The following is a 12,628-nucleotide window of genomic DNA, read 5'->3' on the forward strand; positions in this document are numbered from 1 at the left end:
GCAGAAAAACACACACAAAAAACAGGGTCAATACGTCAAGGTGAATATGTCTCTTAAAATATCAGATATTTTCACCTTATGACAACACAAGGTTAGTTCAGGTTATAAAAAAACATTTACAAAGTAATTACAATGTTTTAGGAACACTTCTACTTTTAAAATAATATATAAATCTTTTTTTAATAATTCAAAAATATGTGTACTAACTGAAAACAGATATATAAATCTTTTTTTAATAATTCAAAAATATGCGTACAAACTGAAAACAAATGTATGTTGTAAAAAACGTGAACTGTAAATGAGTTCTTATGTATAACCTTTACCAAATTGTCGAAAATTTGTATAAAAGGTTTCCTAAACCATAAGAAATAAAGAGTACTTTTAGAAATATGGCACATGTGTTTTAAACATCTTATTTAATATTAACCTGCCTCCTTAAAATTCTGAATACATCTTTTTGTGATTCAGAAGTTCTGCTTTAATGTATTATTAAGTCAAAGAAGGGGCCCTGTATACATACAAACCATCAAAGCCGCTGCATTTTCCATCGCCTCCAGAAACCTGTAATGATCTAAAGACGGCAAACATGCCAACTGCCAAGCATATGTCAAAGAAGCTTTTTGTGGGCCTTGTGCACTGGTAGTGGCCCTGTTTCTCAGGGTGTCGCAGAGCATTGGTCCGAGTGGACGTGTGCCGTGGAAAACTGGGCCCTGACACCTCTTTATGAGGGTGGGGCCGCCTGTAAATCACACTGCTGTTTCTCACACCCAGATGTCCATCATAGGACTGTAGGGCCACGTGTACAGGGCACATGTTGTTTTAAAGAAAAATCCCAGACAGGAAGTTTCTGACTGAAGAGGTCTGAGAGATGTTAGACAGGTGATTGGCCAGAAACCAGACGTATGAATTTAGGGCCGAATTGTAACTTCACACTTCTCGTTGCCCCAGTTATCTCCAGCTGCGCAGCAAATGCAGCCGACGCAGACCCTTCAGTCCCCGCCGCCCAGCGGAGGTCGTCGCAGGCGGGTCGTGGACGAGGACCCCGACGAGCGCCGGAGGAAGTTCCTGGAGAGAAATCGCGCGGCCGCCACACGCTGCAGACAGAAGAGGAAAGTGTGGGTGATGTCGCTAGAAAAGAAAGCAGAAGAGCTCACCCAAACCAACATGCAGCTGCAGGTCAGAATCACTCATACTCGCACTTCTCCTTAGCTGAAAATCTCTGTTCTTGAAGGGTAAGTTCAACCAAAAAACTAAAATTGGCCTGTGCATCCAAATCCAATCAGAGTCATAAAATTTAAAATTATCCTGGCTGTTCAAGGCTTTATAATGGCAGTGGACAGGTGTTTTTGTTCCCCAACAGTCCAAAAGAAGTCAAATAAAGCATCCATCTATAATAAAATGTGCCTCACATGGCTTCGTGGTGGGAATAAAGGCCTACTGTGACGAATCTACGTATGTGTTTTTGTACGAAAAATATCCATATTTAAAACTACTGTATTAACTATATTGTCATGAAGGCCGAAGCCATTACAAGTGGATGATGTAGGACATATGTGGACAATATGACCTTGGACCACAAAACCACTCTTAAGTCACTGGGGTATATTTGTAGCAAAAACCAAAAATAGGATTGTGGAGAGACAGCAAAGGAAAACACTGGTCACAAATTTACGTAAGATTTGTAAAGAAACATTTTGATATAAACCAAGAGGAGACTAGCATATCTTGCAGGCTGATAACAGTAAGCAAAAGTGAGAGAACATTTTTTAAATATGAATATTTTCAAAAAAGTATCGATTTGCTACAGGACTTTATTCACTGGAGCTGGGTGAGGCTCTGTTTATTATGGATAAATGCACTTTATTTGACTTATTTTGGACTGTTGAGAAAAAAAACACCTACCCACTAAAATTGAAAAAGCAAGGACAATTTTTCCTAAAACTCTTAACTGGAAGCTATATACACCTTTGGATGCTTTGAGGGTGAATGGCTAATTTTCGTTTTTTGGATGAACTACGCCTTTAAGTGTTAAAGCGCACTTTGCTTTGGAACACACACTGAGATGTATTTCACGCGGGGCTTCATATTTCACTCGGTATTAGCTTACTCTAGACCACAGAAGCTCATAAACACCCTTCATTTGACAGCTGAAGCTACCGTCGATGGAGAGCAGACGGGGACGGCTGTGGGGAGGGCAGGGTCAATGGGTTATTGAGGTCTACAGAGTAACCAGAGCACAGCCAGCTGCAGCTGAATGTGTGGTTTGTAGGACAGTAAAACCTCTGAGCATCACGGCACATCTCGTCTACGAGAGGTTTCCATTCATACACATCCATTTGGGCTCTCAGTAGACCTTGAATTTGCATGGAGATTTACCTAAAAGATGGATGCTGCGTGTGGAGTCTGTTTTCGGAGGATGTTTGAGTATATCCTGCACTACCCACAGCTTAACCCAGTCTACGCTGGTTTTTAGCAGGTCTCCAAGCCTGATTAAGCTGGTGTTCAGGAGATCGGCGTGCTAGTGGTCCAGTCTGACCAGAGGACACGTGTTTAAAGCCACTCTAAAACCATGAAACCAGAACAGCTTGGTTGGTTTAGGCATGGTGATCAACCCCATCAGGCCACATAATTCACTTTCTGCTTATCTGAGTGAGCTTAACCCGCCTCGTTCAAGGCCAGTGGTTCGCTGGTTGCACTTTGTGTGGTTTTAAATACCAACCTACATTGTTAACCACAGACAACACCTCAAGACTAAAATTGAATCAGTTGAAGACGCTATTCACTGGCATTGTGGCTCAAAACTTTCATATATCGAAACATTTACATTGTAATGTTTATATGCTTGGGGTTGGTACAGTTTTTCTTTTCTCTATACTCACCAAGAGAAAAAAATATAGTAAAAATGTAAATAACTGTTTTCTATTTAAAATAATAACTGATTTATTAAAAAATGTAGTTTATTGCTGTGTTGGCAATATTTGGAAGCCAGTCCTTAATCACATTCTAATATGCTAATTTGGTGCTCAAAAAATATTTGTTATTAATATCAGCAGTATTTAAAAATGTTGTGCCGCTTAATATTTTGTGGAAACTGTGTATTTATTATGCATTTGTTATTTTTGACTAATAGAAAGTAAATAGAAAATGGCATATTTGAAATGGATATATTTAACAAAATAGTTATATATTATAATTATAATATATTAATTATATTGTATGTACAATAATACAGTTATTTATTTTCTGCATTTTAATTAATACAAGTATTAAAACCTCTTTAAAAAAACATCTTTAAAAAGATGTTGAAAACATATTTACCCAAACTTTTTATGGAAATGTATATTTAGCAAAAAAACTAACAAACCTTATTTCATTCTTATTATGATGTCCTGTTATACTATAAATAAATAAATAAGCATACTATATATATATATATATATATATATATATACACATACATACAGTATTATATATATATATATATATATATATATATATATATATATATATTAATGTACAGTATGCTTTAAACTTTATAATTTTAAAAAACTCTTTATTGTTGCTATTTTATGGTATTTTGCTTTTTGCATTAAATGTTTTAAATTAAATTAGCTTTGGTTGAAATTAAGGTTCCTCTGGAAAAGTAATTATAATGATCAGATATTGTCAAAAGGCTGAAAAATAGCGAGATATAATTTCACCCGTCCCAAGATCCTGCTAACAATAGAACAAAACATGTTAAATGTGTTTGTTTTTCTTTGTTAGTGCATAGTTTGCCGAGGTGGGACAGAATGCTCATAGACACCCTGGCACTCCCATAGTCCCACTGTTCAGGCTTGTTTTGACTTTTGTGAAAAATTCACCCCACAGTCACAAACATGGTACCTGTCAAAGCGAGGATTCTTCTCCACCAAGCATCCCTGAAACGCTGCCATGTTTTCGTATCGTTCTGCTAAATCATTTAATCAAATTCAAGAACTCTGTGTGATCAGACACTCGCGTTTCCCACAACGGTAATTGCAGAGAATTCACCGCCTGTTCATTATGAGGTTTTCTAATGAGACCCAGGCTTGTCTGGCCTTTAATTCATTGTGTCTGCTGGGAGGTTTGATGTGAAGCTGCCAATACATCCACCAGAGACTTTTTTCCAACACGTTTGTCATAATTATGTTAAGTATTGTATGGTTTATGACAAAAACAGAACATCGTAAACATGTGTGCCTTTGTTTAAATTTGTTTACATACTAGGGAACCATAGGGGCTAACTGTCACAAATGTGATTTCCCAAACACGGTTTAAACTTAATCTTAAATTACATCAAAATTTCAAAAGAGAGAACAGTCAAATCCAGGCCAGACTGTATCCAGGAAACTGTGAAACATACATATTTTTAACTGTGAAATAATGAGAGACATTTAGTTTTGATTAACTTCTGTTGCTACACACTATGTTTTGTTTTATGTCTGTAGCCAAAGTGTATGACTGGGTCTTTCACTAGCAATAAGTTATTAAATTCCTGTAAACATGTTATCATTGTTTTTTTTTGGCAGAATGAGGTCACCATGCTAAAGAACGAGGTGACACAACTTAAACAGCTTTTATTGACACATAAGGACTGTCCCATCACCGCCATGCAGAAAGAGTCTCAAGGTTACCTCAGTAAGTACTATCACGCACTCGCACGGCCAGAGGTGACATTACGTAATAACAGACATACACTATATTGTGTGTAAGACACACCCACTGATATAGATACTCCTGACATTTTTAAAATGTATGGAGGCTGCCACTCCCAGGATATAGAGGAGGGCAAAAACATTCATTTTCTCAGTCACTGACAAACCAGTTGCCTAAAAGTGTTTATGATGCAGAAACATTGTTTCCATTTTCACTTTAAGTAAATGTCTTCAGGTGACGTACACTCCCTGGATTCCTAAACATATACATTTTTATCAATAATGAATAAAGCTGCAAATATTTAAATATTCATCTCAATGTGGTGTTTATTATTTTCACATTATTGTCCTGTCTTCTCATAGGCAACAAAAATCACAAATGAGATCTTGTAAATATCTCTGTTGTTCTTCAATATACAATATACAAATGGATGAATGCATGGATCGACATGTGGATGGATGGACGAATAGACAGACAGACAGACAGACGGATGGTTGGATGGATGGACATATAGATGGATAGATGGAAGGATGGATGAATAGACATATCAATGGGTGAATGGATGGACGGCTGGATGGACAGATAGACAGACATATGGATGGATAAATGGATGGATGGGTGAATAGACAGATGGATGGATGGATGGACAGACAGATTGATGATTGGATGGATGGACAAATAGACAGACAATGGATGAATGGATGGATAGACATCAATGGGTGAATGGAGGAATGAACAGATAGACAGACATATGGATGGATGGACGAATAGACATGGATGGATGGGCGAATAGACAGAGGTGGATGGATGGACAAATAGACAGACAGTGAATGGATGGATGGATGGACAAATAGACAGACGATGGATATAAGTGGGTGAATGGATGGATGGTTGGACAAATGGACAGATAGACATATGGATGGATAAATGTATAGATGGATGAATGGACAAATAGACAGATGGATGGACAGATAGACATATCTGTGGATTGATGGATAAACATAGATGGTAGATGGATCGGTGGATGGATGGACAGATAGACATATGAATGGGTGCATGGATGGATAAACAGATAGACAGACATATGGATGAATAAATGGATGAATTGACAAATAGACATATGAATGGGTGCATGGATGGATAAACAGGGTAAAACAACAGACAAATAGATGGAAGGACTGAATGAATGAGAGCAACCAGGCATCTTCATCTCTCCTATTGTCCCTCAGGTCCAGAGAGCAGTCCTGCAGGAAGTCCCACCCCTGTCACTCAGCAGCAAGTCATCCAGCACAATACCATCACCACCTCCAGCACAGCACCCAATCACCGCACAGATATTAACCCCATCCACTAGAGACTTCACCCCGACGCCCCCACCACGCTGGACATCCCGACTGCAAATTCTGGACAGACACACACCTCTGTGCCTCTGTGGCAGCTTATTCTTCTATTTGTGATTTGTAAATGTAAAATGACTACCAATTTGTTTAGCTCTGTGTGTTTTATGTTTTCTTTTGAGTCTGCTTAAAAAAGGGAGTCTGCATAAATCATCGGCCACCATCTCACTCGTCAAGGACATCGCTAATGGAAACGCAACTGTTACATCTGTTCCTGGATAACTACTGGACCACTGCCTTTACAAATGACAGAATTCAGATCGCTGGATAGCTTTTGCTATGAATTTTCCATTGCCAAAAAGATACTGTCCTTTCATTTCTGTTTATTGTTATAACAATTCTTCTCACATTCCCCTTTTTATCCAATTCAAAAGGATAAATTAGGAAGGTCAGTGTCCATTGGGAGTTCCTAATGAAAGTAACCTGAAGCAATATGAATCTCTGACATGCTCAGCAATCTGATTGTCTTCACTTGCTCGCTCGGACCAGAATCTAGATCAGATTAAGTTCACCCTATTAGCTCCTGTCATTTCAGATATCATTTCAAAAGTTATCTTCGTGAAACAAAACAGCTTTCACTCCTAAGCTGGTACAGATCATGTAAATGGAATGCATTTATCAAGCTCACACAGGCTTATTTGAGCATATGCCCTGCTGAACATGTGTGAGATTTCGGAGTATTCCCAGAGTGGCCGGATCACAGCTGCAATAGTGTTGCACCAGGAAGACATCTCACTTGGCGTTCAAACTCTTCGGAATACACCATCAGCTGTTTCATTTTAATCTGGCGTAACTTCTGGTCGAATTTACCCCTGGTTCTCCTCAGTTTGCATGACGCCTCTACTGGCAGTTATTTCGGTATCTGTTTTGGATCAGCGAGTGGACTAAGTATTACGCACATACATCAATACATTTTTAAGTATGTTTTGTGCTCATATGTGGGCCTTCCAACCACATCCAAAACACTCCATCTAATCTTGAACCAGAATAATGCCATGGAAAACTTGGAAGCTTTTGCTTTACCTGAGGCTATGGAAAACTTCCACTGAAGCCAAATGCATTGTTAAATGCTACTTAAAATTAGCTTTCGTTTTGGCTCAAAGTATTGTTTAGATCTTCCTCGGGCATTCTGACTGTGAGGTAAATTAAATTTAATAGGATTAAATGTAATAAGATATATTTTGATACATCCCAGTTTGTTTGGTGCCTAGGAAATCATATGAGGCTTTCTTCTTGAAATGGACCATGGTAAATTCTGCACTTCACTATAGTTTTTATGAAACTATCAGGCTCCATCAAAGGTTCTGGAAATGTGCTGTTGATTTTGAGATGTTATTATACAGTCAGCAACTTACTGTAAGGGGCCGTTCACCAAGAATGCATTTTTGCAATTGTAATATGCAAAAGGATGGTTCTCAAGATCCGTGTGATTTTTATAGAGCAGAGACGCACAAAAACAAACCCCTTCCAGTGCACTGGTATGTTTTCTTATTTAAAAAATCTCAAAATGCACCACAAAACCATGGCGTATTTATTGTTACTGTGTTCCCTTACTGTAAAATACATCCCATTTTCTTAACCGCCTCAAGTGAGAACATGCATTTTATAACTCACAACTCAATTTTACAGTGTCTCAGTGTGTAATGTGTAATTCTTACCAGTCCATAATACTCTGATTCACATCCTAGGGAGCTGATTGAGACACACCTGAATAAACGTCATACAATGGAATGCATAAATGCATTCTGTGTGAACTGCCCTGATAATAACATGCAGAGATTAACTTTGTAAGGGATGTGTGGGCAAGGTCCCATATACCTCATGAGTGCATGATCTTGGAGCGATGAGCTATAAGATGGCCACTGTGACTTTAAGACTTGAGTCCTAAATGCCATAAAGACCGTGACACACCAAACCAACATTAAAGAACTAGCGGCGATGAAAGGTGACAGTTGTTGTCTTGCGTCGCATGTGTTTGGGCCAAAAAGTTGCCGCAAAGGCTATAGCCAAAGACCAGCTAGTATGCACATTCTGCATATGCATAAAAGGAAATAACTGTCCGTACCAGCAGGTGGCAGTAGTTGGCGACTGCATTCCTCATTCCAAAAGGGAAACCGAACTACAGATATACAAACTGTAAACAAAGCAGTGCTTTCGTACAACTTACCTTATCCCAGATGTTATTTCGTTGCCATATCAATATTTGCATACCAGAACGCTCAGGTAAGATGTAAAATTAGAACAGCCATCTGTTTGTTTTTTTTTTTTCTTAGTTTTTCTTCTTGGGCACTGGTTCGCTAGGCCAAGCAGCCAATCCAGCGCTACCTCACAACTAATTCATATGTGCTTTGCGAAGTGGTTAATGCATACAAATGTGTATAATTCACACTTGTATTTCTGTGAGGGGCAGGTTTAGGGGTGCTCATTCATACGAATTCCTACTAATTTTCCACCTCGTAATATGCATATGTTTTTTCGCAAAATGTACAAATTCGTACAAGAGAGGTCGTAGTTGGAGTCATCTCGTAAAACAGATTGAGTTAGCCAATCAGAGTGATCGTTCTCGCCCACTACCTGGGACTGATTTAACTAAAGGGACTAATTTAGCTAAATCAGCCAAAAAGCCTCAGACATGGTCCGACTAGTGGTGACGGTGTGGAAGTGACATTGGCTTGGTGTGTCACAGACTTTAGTCACATTTTCTTCGTTTAAATGCAAGTGAAGACACAATTTGGTCCACCTTTGTTTCTCTCCGCTGCGAAAATGTAGCATTGTACTATTTCTACGCAGGTACTTATCTAGACCGATCTAGATACTGCTTTCCAAATGTCACTATGTGCCTGAATATGTCTTAAATACTCACATAGGGAAGAATGTCAGTCCTTAGTAATACCTTGATATCATTGCATTTATTTTCAATTCAGGTTGAACTTTAAGGCCTTGACATTGTTTAGCTTTTTTGTAAAGACTAATTACTAGCGTTTTATTGTGGACACTGTTTTGTTTTTTTTCGGACTCAATTTGGTGTTAGTAGACTTTCTACCTTCTCGAAACCAAGGAGGCCTGTGGTGAGAATACAGGCAAGCTGGAAATGTCTTATCATCACGAGGAGAGATGCACCAAAATGTTTCCCCTCTGCCGAAAAAGGGCCTTTTTTCCCAGCAGCTAAGCTCAGAACTCTGTTTCATGTTTTTCACAGTTTGTAGAGGATTTTTCGTCGCCCTCCTAAATGGAACATATTGATTCCCTTCGCCTTTCCTCGCAGCACTGTGTTTGGAACGAAAGCGTGCAAAACGACCTCCACATTGAGAGGTGGAAATCTTGTAGCTGTCTATGCACTTTGACCTCTGTGCGCAGCAGAGGATGGAATAGCCATATAGAAGACTCAGCGATTCCCAGTTCCTACACCAGCGAGAGCCAGCCACTGTCAATCTATGGAGCAACGTAACTTGTACGGACCAATCGGACTGGAGCCCACGGGATGGGTCAGCCCAAGAAGGACATGATTCAACCCGAAAGCTTGGGTTTTGGTGGTGCTCCTGTAGCTTTAAGACTTTAAACTGTCCCTTTAGAGAAAACCTGTTTGTCACACTGTGAAATGGGTGACATCAAGTTGAACTGGAAACACGATTGTGCTTTTATTGTTGATTTTGTTGGACCTTGTGGTGGTTTGATTGTTTCTAAGCATTGCTCACGTAGGGTAGTTCACCCAAAAAGTCTTCTGCAAAACACAAAAGGACATATTTCGAAAAATAAGTTTTGTCCATACAGTGAATGTCAATGGGATCCAAACATTTTAAGCTTGATAAAGGTGGTTTGATTAATTGATTAAATACTATATGGTGACAGTAATAACAAACCTCATTGGTTTTGGTGTGTCACATGTTGTGTCATGTGGTGTGTCACAACACAAAAACCATTTAGGTTTGAGGTTGCTGCCTTGTTTCCTTATTTAATTTGTGCTCCGTGTGAGTTGATCAGTGATAACATGTGATTCAATTTGAAAGCGAACAACCACTTTGTACCATTTCAGAAGACCGGAGCTGTTTGGATTACTTTTACGCTGCCTTCATTTATTTTGTGGACGTTGAAACCCCATTGACTTTCACTGTATAGACAAAAAAAAATACTAAAGCTTTCGTCCAAATACGTTCTTTAGTGTTCTGCGGAAAAAAAAAGTGAGTAAAGATTAAATTAAATCAAATTTTTGCGAACTGAATTACGTCATTTCAACAGGAATCCAAAGCAAAATGAAATTCATGAGAATTTCCCCATTCGGTTTTCGCAACTGACTCACCGCATTAACCAACAGAAACGGCTTGGTTTTAAAGCGTCTGTAGTGTAGAGATTTATAAAGCGCATCTCACACAGACTTCAGCAATGATTACAATTTTTGGGTGAACTGTTCCTTTAAATAACTCAAATCAACATTCAGTGTTTTTCGGTGCATGTAGCGTAATAGTGTGGCTTCGAACGGGACTCCGACGGCCCATAAAAGGGGTGGGTTTCGGTGTTTTTGGACCGTGAGCTCGAAAGTTAACGTGAGATCCGTGTATGCATGCATATTCACTCCCGTTGGCATCTCAGACTTCGCACTCAATGGTTTGCAGTGTTTAACCCTATGTGATGATGTCATAATGTAGTGGGAGGGGCTTGTTAAAAGCGGTTTGGATCTCCGTGGAGGACTTGAAACAGTTTAAAGTTGCATTTTATTTCATCTGCTGCATCTTTACATTTCAAAACAAAGTGATCAGGATGCCACATCATCTTCTCCCCAAGCAACATAACATACAAGAACACACTGAACTGGAAATATTTCGCTCATTCTCAGTGATTAACATACATTAATCTCAAACTATTGATTTGGCATCGGTCTTTGTTAGGATGGGTGTCTTTTGTAATAGCATTCTTATCAAACCGAGGGAGATTTTTTTTGTGTGTGTGTGCGCGCGAGTATATGTGTGCTTTTGTGTGCATAGTTTTGTTTTGTTTTTTAGGTGGAGGACAATGAATACACATTAATAAAAAATATAAATGTATCATTGCAGCAAAACTATAAATATTGTATAAATTTTCATTAATTTTTGTAATCTTATTCCCATAATGCAACCACCTTTCTTTTTGAAAGGAGTACATGTTTGGTACTTGTTTGTAAATAATGTTTGCGTAGCACTTGCAGTCTTCAAACGTTTGCCTGTTCATTTCAGAGCTGAAACATTGCATAGTTTGTTACGCATATTGAATTCATGAATTCACACGCTTGCATAACTTTGTATATTTTATATGTTTATTAATGCCTTGAACAGTTTGTGTTTATGCAAATGTACAGATGTGAGATCACAACAGCTATATTACAATATGAAAATAAAGCACTTGTTCTTTAACAAAGCTCTGCTGCTTGATGACTGTTTACATTGAAAATATAAGATTGCGGTATTTACGAGTATTTAAGTATTAAGTGTGTATATATGTATATATATATATATATATATATATATATATATATATATATATATATATATATATATATATATACACACACACACACACACACACACACACATCTGAAGGTGACAATCATGAAAGTTCAATTTGATAATTTGAATAATTTGATTATTTAGGGACCCCTGGTGGACAGATCTGTCCGGTGAGTATTTTGATGGATTTTGAGACAGGCATGGGTTGTGCATTACAAAATGAAGTAATAAATATAAGAAAAAAAATAATACACTTGATTTAAATGAAGGCATTTTGCTCAGTATTTATGCAAACGTTGATTAAAATACTGTAACACGTTTAAAATATAGATAAGATATATGTTTTTATTCAGACACGTCAATAGACTACTTTGTACCTTTTTATACAAAGATATAAAATGCTTGCCAAGCAATTAGAATTAAGCATTTAAAGGGACATGCCATTACATTCCCAGGATGAAATATTATAATCCTAAAAATGCCCCTGTCCCTACAGATATACACAAAGCACATATAGCCATATCATCATCATCATCAACGTTTTTACTATGAACATACAATTTATTTATAGAATTATATCAATTATATTTTAAAATAAACTATTCACATTTAGTGTTATTATTATATAAAAAATATTGACATTATTATAATGTTCTCATATAATACAAATATATATATTTTAAAAAGAAAAGAGTAATGTTTGATTAGAGGATTAAAAAATAAATAAAAGACACACACACACACACTTAAAAAAATCTAATAAAATCAAAGAAGTTACACAGGCGCCATATACATTAATTGCAGAAATGCCACAAATAATTTGTAATTAACAACTACCACTAATAAATATTCGTTTTTGTTTGTCTTTTTAACACTCAACTGTCGCCCCCTGCCGGACACTCAAAGCAAATGCTGTTAAGACACGATACAAACGGATGAGGAATGTTCAAAACACTGTTCATTAAAAATAAAAGTTTTGCCATGTTGTGCTATGTTGACTCTATATATTCGGTTTAACCTGTTTTGTTTTTCTCTTCTAAAATAAAACGAACCTGCTTCCTTCCTGTGAAAGTAGAT

At 37.6% G+C, this 12,628-nt stretch overlaps 1 protein-coding gene across 3 annotated transcripts in view; it reads left to right on the forward strand.

The window, feature by feature from the left end:
- creb5b (cAMP responsive element binding protein 5b) overlaps positions 1 to 11,462 on the forward strand; it is a 60,872-nt gene extending 49,410 nt beyond the window's left edge. For 2 of the 3 annotated variants that reach the window (XM_043260987.1, XM_043260990.1), the window contains 3 exons: positions 949 to 1,176; positions 4,551 to 4,659; positions 5,907 to 11,462. In XM_043260987.1, coding sequence (XP_043116922.1) covers positions 949 to 1,176; positions 4,551 to 4,659; positions 5,907 to 6,031 — 462 coding nt within the window. In that variant the 3' untranslated portion in view covers positions 6,032 to 11,462. The other variant, XM_043260988.1, reaches the window with a different exon arrangement.
- The last annotated feature ends 1,166 nt before the right edge of the window (positions 11,463 to 12,628 follow it).

The sequence above is a fragment of the Puntigrus tetrazona genome, chromosome 16 (genome assembly GCF_018831695.1).
Source record: "Puntigrus tetrazona isolate hp1 chromosome 16, ASM1883169v1, whole genome shotgun sequence".
In the NCBI taxonomy this organism is placed as follows: Eukaryota; Metazoa; Chordata; class Actinopteri; order Cypriniformes; family Cyprinidae; genus Puntigrus; species Puntigrus tetrazona.